At 35.4% G+C, this 15,173-nt stretch overlaps 3 protein-coding genes across 3 annotated transcripts; 1 reads left to right on the top strand and 2 right to left on the bottom strand.

Moving 5' to 3' along the window:
- The first annotated feature begins 999 nt into the window (after nucleotides 1–999).
- LOC125841826 (uncharacterized) lies at nucleotides 1,000–1,529 on the top strand. Its single transcript, XM_049521009.1, has one exon. It carries the CDS (start codon nucleotides 1,071–1,073, stop codon nucleotides 1,377–1,379), a length of 309 nt encoding a protein of 102 aa, XP_049376966.1. The 5' UTR covers nucleotides 1,000–1,070; the 3' UTR covers nucleotides 1,380–1,529.
- A 2,149-nt stretch (nucleotides 1,530–3,678) lies between these two features.
- On the bottom strand, nucleotides 3,679–10,161 carry LOC125841818 (phosphoacetylglucosamine mutase). Its single transcript, XM_049520998.1, has 9 exons — nucleotides 10,055–10,161; nucleotides 8,970–9,232; nucleotides 7,631–7,750; nucleotides 7,105–7,247; nucleotides 6,781–7,023; nucleotides 5,677–6,095; nucleotides 5,420–5,595; nucleotides 4,431–4,527; nucleotides 3,679–4,038 (listed from the first exon to the last, which is right to left on the bottom strand). Exons 1-9 carry the CDS (start codon nucleotides 10,113–10,115, stop codon nucleotides 3,884–3,886), a joined length of 1,677 nt encoding a protein of 558 aa, XP_049376955.1. The 5' UTR covers nucleotides 10,116–10,161; the 3' UTR covers nucleotides 3,679–3,883.
- Nucleotides 10,162–11,814: 1,653 nt separating this feature from the next.
- Nucleotides 11,815–14,798, bottom strand: LOC125841825 (vacuolar protein sorting-associated protein 55 homolog). Its single transcript, XM_049521008.1, has 5 exons — nucleotides 14,640–14,798; nucleotides 12,884–13,011; nucleotides 12,741–12,780; nucleotides 12,260–12,344; nucleotides 11,815–12,169 (listed from the first exon to the last, which is right to left on the bottom strand). Exons 2-5 carry the CDS (start codon nucleotides 12,980–12,982, stop codon nucleotides 11,977–11,979), a joined length of 417 nt encoding a protein of 138 aa, XP_049376965.1. The 5' UTR covers nucleotides 12,983–13,011; nucleotides 14,640–14,798; the 3' UTR covers nucleotides 11,815–11,976.
- Between the last annotated feature and the right edge of the window lie 375 nt (nucleotides 14,799–15,173).

The following is a 15,173-nucleotide window of genomic DNA, read 5'->3' as shown; positions in this document are numbered from 1 at the left end:
CTGATACATTAATTTGATGTGCGAGATACAATAATATAAGCGCTAATACATTAATCTGATGCGCGAGATACAATAATATAAGCGCTGATACATTAATCTAATGCGCGAAAATGAGGGATTTCTGTAATTATAAACTTTTAAGGGATAAATTGTAATTTTGCCTTAAAAGTATATGATTTCTGTAATTTGCCCATGCATTTTAAGATAATAAAAAATTAACACTTTTAAAGTGTAAGTGATCAATCAAATCATTAACTTACCTATCATGTAGTGTGCTTTCAGTTAATTAATATGGGACATAAGTTTAACTCACATAATACTCCCTCCGTCCCTATTTACTTGTCTATATTTCCTTTTTTAGTTGTCCCGTCCATTTTGACAAATCAAGAAAGGACAACAAATTTTTTCCTATTATACCCTTATCTACACTTCTTGAAAATTGTAAAAGTGTATGTTGTTTCCCTCCAATTTATTTCACTTGAATTCAAATAAGTGGTTGTAATTTTGAAGTGAAAAGTTGTCATAAGGGTAAAATTGTAACTTCACTGTGCTAATCATTGTTGCGTTAATCTGTGTGCCATTTCTAAAGTGGACAACTAAAAAGGGACGGAGGGAGTATGTACTAGTTCGCTTTAACTACTAAATTAAAGAGTTAAATTTCTCAATCATTAATGAAATAGTAATTATCTTAACAAAAATTATAGCTTGTAGAATTGTGAAATTTTCATTATGGTATCTAAAGTTGGAAGGTGTAATTTTGTTCACCTCTTTAAAAAACATTACGTCATATTCGATATTAATTTTCATCCGATAAATTATATTGTCTTGACTTAATCATTAGATTATCAAGCATTTAATTCGTCGATTCAACAAATGATATCAACCCAACAAACAAATTACTATCCAACTCATAAAAAATTACTGAATAAATTAAATAGATTGAGTTTGATTTTACGAGCCTTAAATTATTGTGTGAAAGCACTAAACATAAAAACTATCGAGGGGTGTCACAATATAAATATCGAAGAAATCCGATTATCCGCACTACAGTGTGTAAGCAGCGAATAGCCATGGGGATTCTGTCATGGTGGAAAGGCGACAAAAATGAAACCCCTAAAACAACCCAGAAACCCGACCCGAAAACCCAAATCTCTTCCGACAAGCCGGAGGTTCCCGGCATGAACGGAGCTGTTGAGGTTTCAAGGCCCAACCCGCCGCCGACCGACATAACCGTTTTCGAATTTGGGTCGGTGGCTGCTTCTGTTGATAAGGTCACACTTGCCGGATATTGTCCTGTTTCTGACGAGCTCGAGCCTTGCCGTTGGGAGCTTTTGCCGGCGAGTGGGTCTGATGCTCCTCAATTTCGAGTGGTTTTCTGATTGGGGTAAGGAAAGGAAAGAGTTTGTATGGAAGACTTGTGATTCTGAGTTTTTTAGTTGAAAAAAAAGGTTCTGTTTTTGCTGAATTTAGTGTAATTTACTGAACATGGCGTAATGAAAAAACCCTAATTTAGTTGGGTAATTTACTGGTTTCATGTTCTTGATAGCTTTTGGATGCATTTGTTTGTTTTCGTTTCTATGTTTGTGTGGCTGCTATTCTGAATCTTTGTTTCCCTTAGAGCTTTTAGTTTTAGAAGATAAAAATACCTAATTTGTGTAAGAAAAACAATTTTTTAAATATGAGTTAATTGAGCTCGAATAAAGCAGCATAATTTATGCAGCACATTGATGGTTAGTTGATTTATGTCTGTTAATTGGAGCATTGTTGAGAGTCGAGGGTCTATTGGATTGGAAACAGTCTCTCGAGGGATAAGGTATACGCACACTCTACCCTCCCTAGACCCCACTTTGGGACTCTTCTGGGTACGTTGTTGTAATTGGGACATGGTTGGTAATCTTATTGGGGCAACTAATGTGTGTTAGCTATGACCCTATGACTAGGAAGAAGCTGAAGGAGAAGACAAATGCTAACTAGTTTCAATTTTATGGCAATATGATCTTATAAGCAATTTCAATGGACAGTCTTTGTGGAAACTCTGTGATTGGTTTAATAGGTCTGTAGTAATCGAATGAATTGAATTGTGAACCTGGAAGGATAAGAACACAACGGGGTTCCCTTCTTCGTTTGTTTGATTTGAAGGGGAAGGGCCTGTTGTGTTCTTAAGAATCAAGAAAAAAGAGGTCTTTCTAATCTGAAAACAAAAGGGTATTTATTTCATGTGGTTATTTTCCTCTTCTTTCCTGTCTGTATTGTTTCAAGAAGTATGGCAAAGTTTCTTTTTGACGGTTAGATGAAGAAATGTGGGTGCAGTCAAGTGCAAATGTGTTTTATTTTGATGCATCCTTATAAGTATATAGCTTCTCTTGGGGCTTACCCGTTTGAGTATTTTTCATGGTTAGTGTTTGTGAAGTCTTGAGATACTTTTTCCTATGATAAGAGTCCGAGTGTTTTGCAAATTTTCTGTTGTAAACGTGATAATAACTCTACAAAATACTTGAAAAAAGTGTTTTGCAATGTAGTTGAGGCTTTCCAAGGTTGCCATGGTTTCCCAAGTGGTTCTTTTTGCTGTGAAGTTTAAGTCTGGTGAATAACTTGCTATATCTCATTGATTTCCTGTGTTTGCATATGCTTTGGTTATTGATGTGTTACTATAAAACATACAATTTTAGGGACTCTTCAGAACCATGTCGGTACAAATGGTCATTACATTAATCTTCTCCCCTTAGAAGATTGACTGGTAAGAAATAGGTTATCCAAGACAGCTCCACTATGAAGGGGCGAATATCGTTTCACATCTGATAAAATTGAAACAACTAATCTGAAAACACATGATTTGTAGTTTCATTTGTGGGTGTACTTTATAGATATAATTCAAGATTGGTGCTTTTTGGACACCATTGGCCTGGGAAGGCCTCCTCTAACTGTGTGTTTTGAGAAATTAGTGCTTACTGTTGTCTTCTCTTAATGCTGATATCTCTATAGTCTGAATGGATGTTTATAAGTTACTATTTGGCTTGGTAGTAGGTAGAGTCACATTGCAAATGTTACAAGGTGTTATGGAAATAACAACTACTGCACCTCTTGAGTTTTCTCGAATGTATCGATGTGCTAGACCTATATTGCAAGTTGTTTCGTGTCATAAATAAACTCGGACACTCGAGAAATATGAATCTTCTCGATATGTGACAATGATTGACTTGATGTGGTAACTTTGCATTCTTTAAGCTTAAGGTGAACTAGACGATTGACTTGAATCAATGATTTCAAGCTTTTGAATCATCATGGTCCATGTTGTCAATTCAAGTTCAATATTAGTACTCCCTTTGTATCATTTTATGTAATATTATTTCCTTATTAGTCCGTTTCGAAAAGAATGACACAATATAATATTTAGAAACTTTTTCATTCTAAGTTTTTATAGCCACACAAATATTATGACATGTTTAAGACCATAACTCTAAGAAATTTCCCTTTTAAAAAAATGATTTAGAGTCAAACTATGCCACATGAATTGAAACAGAGGAACACTATGTTCAAACTTCAATCAACCAAACAAAATCTTCAAGGGAAGAATTCAGAATTGATCAGGTCAGAGAAATGGAAAATGGAAATACAAAGTTTGAGCAACATACATAAAAATGGAGATGCAATTGTCAAAAGTAGTTTACAGAAAATGCTAAAGTATATAATTATTAACTACAATATGTTTCCAAATATTTTTCAACAATTCTACGAGAGAGAGGTCGAGGACCATAAACGCATCCCACTAACACCCAAAACAGATAGAAAACGATGATCTTTTATCATATAGTTCAGTATTTTATCTGTTAAAAAGCAGTTAAAATTATCAAAATTCTGAGTACGATTTTGTTAGTGAGTTTAATCAAGCAGTGCCAGAACCAAGATACTGATCCACAAGTCTTGCAACTGAAGAGGCTAGTGCATCTGCAGCATCCTGGGTGGTTGCTTCAGCATATACTCTTACAACATCCTCTGTCCCAGATGGTCTAATAAAACATCGTCCTCGGGGATACTTTGCTGGATCAAAAAAAATTAATAAAGGGTTTAATAGCTATTAGAGAGCATTCAACGACAAAAATTTGCACATATTGACATATTTGATCAAGATAAGACACTTGTAACGCATGATAAGTCAATGCAATGTACATATAGGGGGCCATAAGAAATAAGCAGCTAGACAAGCTGTGGGTTCCTTTTAACTTTTCTTGGCTGAATATTGAAGTTCAACATTTGTTAATGGAGGCTGCAACATGAATTTTGTGCTACTGGAAAACATAGAAGCTAAGAATTCCTGCTACAACCACGAGAGGGGAAACAAGGGAGAGACACACTTACATCTCCTTCTATTAGAACAAAAACTAATCACAAATTTGTAAATTCACCATGGTAAGTAAGTTGATGTGAATTACCTATTTCAGCATTAATGGCTTCTTGAATACCAACAGGCTGAACAGCCACAGTCTCTGCATTAGCTGTGACAACTGCAGTTCTGTCGCCAACCTTTACCTGAAAATACGAGGATCCTGGAATTGAAGCACTTATCTTCAAAGTGAAATATCCTTATAATAAGATGAACTACCTACAAACAGACCCATTCAAGCTCACATTCGACGGATAGTGCATGTCCCACCCTGAGTCCCTCCCGATAATTATGAATTGATGAGGAACGAGAGGAAAAAAGAGAAACTTCGTAGTTTTGAGACATCACCACCTTCTCACAGCCTAACCTGTGTCTATTGGTTTATTTAATTCTGCATGTGACGTAATGCACTTGAGCTACCGGATTAGCTGAATTTCTGTGTTCTACCCTTCTTTTTAGTTATTAGTTTTGTATTTTATCCTTCTTTCTTCACTCTCTCCTTAGCTTTTAATTTAGCCCAAGTAGATGATAGAAAAAACAGTGACTTGACTGTTTACTCATTTATTGCATAAATGACTTTCTATGTCTATTTAGAAAATGAAACATATGGGGTTCCATCCATTAACCTTGAACAAAATGAGGGTAATTCTGTAACTGTTTTCAAAGAATTCACATGTCTTGTGCATACCTCACTCTTTCAGATCTGAACAAGGGACATGAGTGAAGAGAAAACTATACTTGAAGCCAAAACAAATTCAATATGTTACACTACACAACTAAATTTCTGACACAGAAGTCTCATCAACATTGGAATCCCAGTGTTTGTTTATGGGCAGTTCGTCACACGCTAATTAGTAATCAGTACTACTGCCCCATCATGCTAGTCAACAGAGAACAACAGCGAATTTCTAAGTCTATGCCAATAGGAAATAGGAACGACAGCAATCAGAATATCAACGGAATTAAAACAGTTAAACTAAAGTCCCTAATGATGGAGTTGAAGTCTTGTAACTAAATTCAGAGGTAGAAGAATCTGACCTTTAATTGTCTGCTAGGTAGATCATGATAAAGCTCATTCCATCTACATATGGACCATCCCATGTATTGCAAGATAACCTCCACTAGAAGAAGTCCACTTAAAGCATCTCCCACGGCCTGATTAATCAACTGACTGACAGCCAAAAGTCTTGAAGCAGCCTTCTGTTTTGCTGAACCTACAATAAGTACAGATAAAATAGGTGTTTAGATATAGGTAGTTAAGGGCCATCACAGTAACAAAGGAGATTGTGTCAGACCTTCTGATGTTGATAAAAGTGTCTTGTGAGTAGACTCCAGCCGGCACAGATAAGCTTCTGAAAACAAGATAGTTCCATGCCCATTCGCCTCAAAATATATGCCAATATCAAATTCAGCAGCTTTTTCATGCAAGTATTTGACTCCTGTTGGAGTAAGCACAACTTCTAGACCCATCTCTTTAAGGTAATCAGTTGATGCTCCGTTCGCATAAGCTGTCTGTACAACACCTAAATGTGCTTGGTAAGAGTCATTATCTTTTTTGCTTTCACCGTCGTTCAAAATACTTAGTTGCTCCTTGATAAATAAGGCAAACAAAGACAATATTTTGTCCCCATCAACGAGTTCAATCTTGTTGCTTTCATTCACTATAACTGAAAAATAGACTAGCCGATCAGCATCCCCGTCCAAACTGGCACACCTGAACCACTAGGAGCATTGAAGTAATCAATTTCCACTTCTCCTTACTATGGAAAATGAGGACTTTTAACAACTATTGGAGAAACAGTAAGATTACCATATCAATAGATGATGCTAACCATAGCCTGTATCCACTGTGACTAGATATGAGTAATAGATAAAGCATCTTCTTAATGAAGATCTTCCTAAAAGTTATGTTTCTTGGAAACAATTGCTACAGTAAATTAGCAAGAAATACGATAGTATTGATCAAATTTCCATCGAAACAGAGTGCAATCTAAGAGGCCCTACCAGGTTAGTAACTCCTATGCAAATATAGCATCCTAAGTAAGGCCAAGGAAGACAACAGAAGTGCAACAACATAGGTATAAAAAGGATCTTAACAAATCCATATGATGAAAACAAGTTAAACCAAGTCATCATCACCACTCACCAGTGGGAGAAATCACATAGGATGTATTCAGATTTCCTCTTTCTGGTTTATATCTACATAGTAGGTCCACACTATTCTCTTTTTCTAGGATAGGTTTAATAGGTTCATATTACTAAACTTCCATCCAAATGAAAATTAAATTAGTGACTATCATGTTACAATTAAACAGAACTAAACTCACTAGATAGCCAAACACTGTGATTAGACATTGTTCAACAAAGCTATTCTATAAAAGAATAACAAGATGTGTCACCTTAAGCCAGCATCGGCAGGACCAAATCCACGTGGAGCAACCTTCTCTTTTTGCACATAGTCAGCACCAACACCTTCATTAAGCATACCATCTCCCCGGTTACGAACTTCAATGCACAACCCAGTCAACATCTTCTTGAAATGTTCAAGCTTTTCACCACCAACACCATCTGCCCCGTCCACCACCAATGCATTATCATCACCATTTTTCCTGATTCCCTCAGGCTTCAAATCCATCAAACACCTAAAGAAGTCGGTAGCATTTCTATCAAAATGTATCTCAACTAAATTTAAAGGCTTCAAGAAACTATCGACTCAAACTGACCTGAAAGAGCTTGAAAGTTGATGAAAATAACTAGATTCAGATGCCTCCATGCTTCTATTTGTTGCTCGAACCATCCAATGCAGTTGTGGTGTTGTAACTACTCCCATGTCAGTTCCAATTGCTCCAACAATTGAAGTGATTCCCTTTCAATTGACATTGAGTACTGATAAATACAACTGAATTGCAAATCACATTGTTCTATCTAACTAAAAGCTCTTTTGGCAGTTGTATTCTGCAAGTTTATGCATAAAATGGAAGGCCAACAGGAGGCATAATCCTTAAAAGACAAGGAAAAAAAGGAGGAGAAATATCAAACCTAACCTAGACAATGGAATTAGACAAAAAAGTTTTCAAGAGAATCATCTTGCCAGCCACCAGATAAAATTAATAAGAAAATAACTGAGGATGCACGAGGCCAGAGCCTATAGCAGTCTGTGTTCCACCTGAATTTAACTGCAGTAAAGCAGATAGACATATGACTAAAGAAAAGTGAAGAAAGCCCATGTAAGCTACACAAAAGACATACTTGCTTGGCAGCATCAAGGAGAGCCTCTCCACTAGGCCTTGTGTCTCTTCCTAATAACACCTCTGCTGTCTGTCTTCCTTCAAAGCCAATATCTTCTTTCTTTGCAAATTCAATTATTAGCTGTTTCCAGACAAGATATTATGAATCAGAACCTAGCTAATTGACAGAATACTAATCCATTACTTGACGCAATGGACTACAGGAAGAAGTGCAAAACAGAGAAGATAACATCAAATTTTTATTAGCTTCTGCGAATGTCAAACTACTTTATCATCATCACTAAAAATCATTATAAGCACAAAAGTAACTCACTCATGCAGTGCAACTATAACTACATATTGGAGTCTCAATCAATAGCAACGGTCCAGAATCACATTATAATAATGTTGAACTTCCACTAATCTAGAAAAAGGAACCCCCTTTCCACCTTCTCAATACTAATTATGGGAAGTTCAACCAATAGAAAAATTACAAAAACCAATAACAAGAAATGTCCTACATTTGTTTCATACTTGTCAGTTATACTCTTCTTTGAATACTTGTTCTCTGGTTTCTGTTCTTCTACTTCTGTTCAAGTGGCATGTGCTAGCTATGACTTTAAAAAGATTATCAGAAGAGGCGAAAGAATAGCCATCGAACTAATACACCCCATCGCCTGCCCATTATAGTGAAATTCTGCTCATTAAGGGGCTGAGAGAACACGAGTTTTTCCATATAATGACAACATACTTTACTGAACACAAACCCTACCTTGAAAAAAGAGAAGTACAGGCAAGGACATTTTCTCGATAAAGAAAGTATTGAACTTCTCGATGCACTGCACCTGTAGTAAGTCAAAGTTTCTCTACACGGTTCTTCTGTCCATTAGTTTAATCAAGAATTTATTCGAAAGATTCTAACTTCATTTTATTATCTCTTTCTTCTCTTTCAGTTAGAAATTTCCCCTTCTTTCCGTTCCCAGCAACACTTTCACCCAAAATTTTTCCATATCTCTCAATCCCTCTAACTAGCCTTATTTGCAGCAGCCATCCTAATTTTGTAAAGTAATCCTCTTTTTCTAAACAGTATACTATAACAGTAATCATAGATCAATCATTCAATCGATGCCTCAATTGCAAACTACTTGACCCGTTGTGCTCTATTCCAGCCCATTTCATAACCATAGAAATCTTCAAAAGTATCCAGATTTATCGAATTAACATACATTTTTTCCACTTGAATGATTAGAAGTGTATAAGAAAAATGATAGTAGTTTTTTCTTTTCCATGTTTTCGAAAATTTGAAAGTCTGCAAACATGGTGTATGTATGTTTAAAAAAATAAAGAGAAGGCATTGGAACCTGAAGGAGGGAATGTGGATCAGGGGCATTAGCAATGGCATCAGCAAAAGGCTCCCAATCCTGAGTCAACATTCCACCACTTGGATCAGCCACTTTGACTCCATTGTCTGATACTTGATTGTGGGATGCAGTGATCATCAAACCTATAACTGATCCAGTCTTCAACGACCTTAACGCCGCCAATATCCCTACTCTGAACACCGTTGATTCCAATAACGATGCATCAGCTCGAAACCCAGCTGTCCCGTATGATAGCTTCACTCCTGTTCATACATATTCCAAGAAAACAAATCAACAATCAATCAACCACATCTCGATCCAAAACTAGTTGGGTCTGTTCTTTTATGAATCATTTGCATTTCTACACCCACTTGGACTCATTTAGCTCATACATTGTCCAAGAAAACCAATCAACTACATCTCGATTCAAAACTAGTTGGGTCTGTACCTTTATGAATCATTTACATTTCTACACCCACTTGGACTCATTTAAGCTGATACATTTTACAAGAAAACCAATCAACAACATCTCGAACCAAAACTAGTTGGATCTGTTTTTTAATGCATCATTTGCATTTCTACACCCTCTTGGACTCATTTAGCTCATACATGTTCCAAGAAAACAAATCAACAATCAATCAACTACATCTCGATCCAAAACTAGTTGGATCTGTTTTTTATGCATCATTTCCATTTCTACACCCTCTTGGACTCATTTAGCTCATACATTTTCCAAGAAAACCAATCAACAATCAATCAACTACGTCTCGATCCAAAACTAGTTGAGTCTGTTTTTTTATGAATCATTTGCATTTCTACACCCACTTGGTCCCATTTGGTTCATAAATTCAATATAAAATCAGTCAACAATCAATCATTTACGCCTCAATCCCAAATTAGCTTATGCTTATTATATAAATCTTCTGCATCCATTCTGCTTTGTTCAGACCCATTTCATTTCAATACTAAATAATTTGTCTTTTTACCGAAAACTAATGATTTAAAAAAAAAACGAAGTCAAATTGAGAATAATAATATTGAAGATTTTGAAGGAGATCTCTTTGTATGAATCATTATAATAATACCTTTGGGAGGAGGGAAACGAGCGGCGGATTCGAGGAGAAGTGATTGCTGCTTTTCGTTCATCTTTTTGATTCTGGAAAATGAATTGAGCTCCAACCAGAGAACACACTGTCTTACTTCTTTCTACAGTAGTTTGCTATTCTTTTATTTGCTCCTTTTAATTTTGTGATTTATGTACTTTGTTTACTCACATTTGAATTTGGCGAAGTCAACCGAGACGTTTGATTAAAGACGGAGTTTGTTTAAAGAGGATGCTTTATTGTTTGTTGTCACGTTTGAAGTCGAATCGAAATATCTGATTAAGGAGAGGACGTTTGTTTAAAGAGGATGGTTTATTTTAGTTGTCACGTTTGAATTTGGCATAGGCGACTCTATATCTCGGGAAACTCAAACCCATGACTTCTTATTAACGAGGAAAGAGCACTTAGTTCTCAATCATAATCCTTGTTGGTTGATATAATTATTTTACTATCATATCCCTATTTGGAGAATAAATAATTAATACTTAAAGTAAAACATAAATTATTTTTTTCATCTTTTCTACATTTATTAAAAGTGATAGGTAACAGTGAAAATCTATTTTTGAAATAATGAACAGGTAAAAGTGAAAAAAAGGAAATTAGTTGAAAGTTGTAGATATATTTTAGGTAGACGTTACTTGTTTGAAAGTTATAACACATGAGATATTTTTATTTATCCTAATCAAGCTTTCTTCACGTGATGTTAGTATTCATATTACATACGTAATATACTGATGTAAGTGGAATCAAATCCTCTAATGCTCATCAAATAAGAGTCCTACCGATGATCCGGTGTCTAAGGTATCTAGGATTTCTCCCAAAAAGTAAGTAGGAGTGATATCACACCTTTTTGTTTGTTTTAGAATCATTTGTTTAAGTGAGGCGTGCTAAACCCACTACTTACTACACCAACGGGTGGCTAGCCTGAATGCCGAGTCTTTCTCTACCGTGAGCTCGTACAAAACGACTCCGAGGTAAAACTTTTCAATTTNTTGGTTGATATAATTATTTTACTATAATATCCCTATTTGGAGAATAAATAATTAATACTTAAAGTAAAACATGAATTATTTTTTTCATCTTTTCTGCATTTATTAAAAGTGATAGGTAAAAGTGAAAATCTATTTTTGAAATAATGAACAGGTAAAAGTGAAAAAAAAGGAAATTAGTTGAAAGTTGTAGATATATTTTAGGTAGACGTTACTTGTTTGAAAGTTATAACACATGAGATATTTTTATTTATCCTAATCAAGCTTTCTTCATGTGATGTTAGTATTCATATTACATACACTGATGTAAGTGGAATCAAATCCTCTAATGCTCATCAAATAAGAGTCCTACCGAAGATCCGGTGTCTAAGGCGTCTAGGATTTCTCCCCAAAAGTAAGTAGGAGTGATATCACACCTTTTTGTTTGTTTCAGAATCAATTGTTTAAGTGAGGCGTGCTAAACCCACTACTTCCTACACCAACGGGTGGCTAGCCTGAATGCCAAGTCTTTCTCTACCGTGAACTCGTACAAAACGACTCCGAGGTAAAACTTTTCAACTTTTCGAAAACAAAATGTTGTGAAGATTGTTTACTAGTATGGACTATATTTTCTTGGATTATAGCATCAATAAATTCTGTTCAATCATGAAATGTTTCTCACAAATGGGATATTTCTTTCATTCTCCAATTACACAACTGAAATTTCAATCAATAAAAATGATTCATCCTGCAAGAAGTATAAATCATCAAATGCAGCACGCATGGGATACGTTTGACTTATAACAGCCAAGAATTTACAGATAACAATGTTTCTATCTACAAAACATAACAACAAGAGGCATGGTCATCGAGTCTGCAAAGTTGAAGTTCGATATTCTGATGAACACAAACAAAGCAGGAAGCAGAACGTCTATCTCAGAACCTACTGTAGCCATCGTCTTCACTCATCCCAAGATAACACAAGAGGGACAGTACAAAAACGAAAAAGGATGAAAGCTCCAATGCCATGGCTCCCCAACCAATTACACCAGCATGTTTTAAGATGATCGGAATTGCTATGCTGCCAACGGTGGATGCTCCAGTCAAGAACTTCGTTGCATTTAGCCAACTGTTATACATGTCGTTTAAAATCAAATATGAGGCCTGATGCTTGAGAATAAGTATCATAGTATGATGTGCATAAGAAAACAAGGCTCACCAGCTTCCAGATTCGGTGTAGAGACTGGAAGTATCTGAACCGGCAAAGAACATCAAAGGCATAGGCAGAGTGACATACATTATAACTACAGCAATAAATACCAACAATAGTCAGGATCCGTGATAGATACAGCATTTCTGACAATCTCAAATATAACAAAAGATTTGGCAAGATGAGAAAACACGTCTTATGCCTTCTATTTGTTCATGGTCTCCAAGCCAAGCACAAAATTATGTAATGTAATAAACAACCCCAACTTAACAAGCAGTAAAAGTCTTTCTAACACAATTGAATCCTGTTATGCATACATACATTAGCACTGAGTTTCTAATTTTGCATGAGGGGATGACCGGAAGTAAGAGTAAATGAACGATCTAGTTTAAATTTGCACAAGGGGGTGACTGGGAGTAAGAGCAAAGGGATGATCAAGCACACACGATATGATTTTCTATTTAATTCAAGATTTATGCTTTCAACACACCTGTCAACATTGGCCACCAGTTATTATACAAAGCACATGCCTACAACACCATAAAAGGAAAGTCAAATCAGGTAAAATGATTACAACGAGAAACAGAAAAAGTTCCTATAATTCATAGGATATCAAAGGACAATGGGGCGGACCAGTATTTGCAATACAATCCCTCCAGACACTAACATTGCCAAACACGCAAGCCTCCCTGTGTGAAAGCATGTTCTGAAATAACCTGGCATATCCGCCATTATCTTGCCCAAATCATACACCAGAATGGCTGCAGTACAGATTTAAAGCCCAGTATCAAAATAAGGATTTCCAGGCCATACAAAGAGTGTAATAAATAAATTGAGCAATTAATCGGAAACAATAGGACAAAGAGCTAAGCAAAATAAAGGTGTATTAAGCCAGTTTCAAAATAAGGATTTTCAGACCATATGATGTGTATAATAAATTATTATTGATGACCACAGTCTTTACTGTTGCCTTATCCAGGTTTCCTAGAAAGTCAAAAACTCCACAAGTTGATTCAGTAAAGTGCGAACTAGGAAGCATACTACTCTGTAATGGACTGGAACAGAATTTAGTGCCAATAAATACATCAAAAGCTTATCACCAGACTAGGCATCAGCAGCAGATGATCAAATACGGTGTAACAAGTAGTTTTGGTTTATTTCAAGAAAGGAAACATGGGATATAAGTATAACAAGTAGTTTATTTTGCAACAGACTAATTAGTGAGAGCTAACGAGAGAAGATTGTACACGAGCAATACATGATTTCTCTCTATATGCTCTAAAAAATGAAGATGTTTTTTCCAGACTTCTGAATAGCACGCATATTAATGTAACCTACCATTTCAGAAAGTTGGGAAGTTCTTTAAAATATGACAGGTTGTCCATGATAAATTAATATTGCTGCATAAGTTAAGTGAATCAGTGGAGATCCAAGAATGTCATATAGTTTACCATCTCAGAGAATCTCCTTCTCTTTTTCAACACACTCAGTTTGGAAGTCAAGCACAAACAACATGCTTGAAAGCATCACATTGCCATTTACCAAGGACTTCATGGGGGTCAGGAACAACCTCGGTTTTGATTCTAGGTAAAAGTTTAAATTTAGTACATAACCTACTCGTTATTTTTCTACTTGAGTTGGGCCCCTATAATTTAGACAGCGACGACAATAAACTTGACTTGGAGTACATATGCTATCTAACTCAGATTTTAGGCATAGTGAGCTATTTCCTTGCGTTATATTTAGCATATAGTCAAGAGTTAGACATACTTCATTAACATGTAGATGCAAAAATGTCAAATATACTTTAGGCTATCATGATCCTACTTTGACATCCAAAGACCAAAAGAGTAGAACGAGAGGATCTTGTTATTCTAATATCAAATCCTCAGAAGTCAGAACCTCTAAAAGATTTCAACTTTTATCTAGACTTTAAAATCAACAAGTGCGAGAACTAAACTTTTCAATTCAATCACTTCATATATGCATTAATCCTATATTTCCACATTGATGCTTGATGAACTTTTGATTCATCCATCATTTTTATTTTTATTTTTGATTATGGTGAAATCCGGGTTAGCTTTTACCCATTTCAGCTTTTCCACTGGTTACTTCCATTTCCCCCAAGGAATTCAACCATATTTAAGGCAATCTAACAAAGAAAATAGTAAAAGAACCCATACCCTGGTGAACCAATGAAAAAAGACTTAACCTTTGGCAGATAGATTAGTTATAGCTAACCCTCAATTTCAACCCTAGAACTTCTAGTCCTGTTCATAATAGTTCCTATAAATATTCAAATATAATTAGCCATCACATATATTCTGAAAAATATAGAGCTAATTAGTTACAGTAAATTTAAATACAAAATGATGAGATTTGGGGATACCGATCACCGATAAACTTCCGGAATAGTTTAAGATTCCGATCGCCGGCGGCCGCTTGGATGACCAAGATTCAACTGGAGTTTTCGCCGGAGAATCGCGACAAAGATGTAGGAGAAGCTGAGAAAATTGAGGGTTATTTGATTTCTGTGTTTTTTGTTTATACCGTGAGAGAATAAACTTTATTTATTTATTTGAAACCCAATTAAATTCGAATAGTCCACTATAAAGTCCATTCGAAATGACAATATTTATTTTCTTTGCTCAAAAGCAATTGTTAGTTAAAGAAATTACCATTTCCTTGTCATTTTGTTAAATGGTAAGTGCGCGGAGCTGCTAATTTGTAAATATATTGTCAATTTTCATCATTGTATAAGTTATTTGAATTGCAAAAGTAATTGTGATTATAGTCGCAACTCAAAATATTAAAATAAATAGATTAAAAATATTTCATGAGTTAAGATTCTTGATAATCTACAAATAAATTGATAAAAAGATAAAAATTTGAGATTAAGATAAATATTGATATATTAATCATG

The sequence above is a fragment of the Solanum stenotomum genome, chromosome 10 (assembly GCF_019186545.1).
Source record: "Solanum stenotomum isolate F172 chromosome 10, ASM1918654v1, whole genome shotgun sequence".
NCBI lineage: Eukaryota > Viridiplantae > Streptophyta > Magnoliopsida > Solanales > Solanaceae > Solanum > Solanum stenotomum.
The sequence above is the reverse complement of the archived record's forward strand: the minus strand, read 5'-3'. Positions and strand labels throughout refer to the sequence as shown.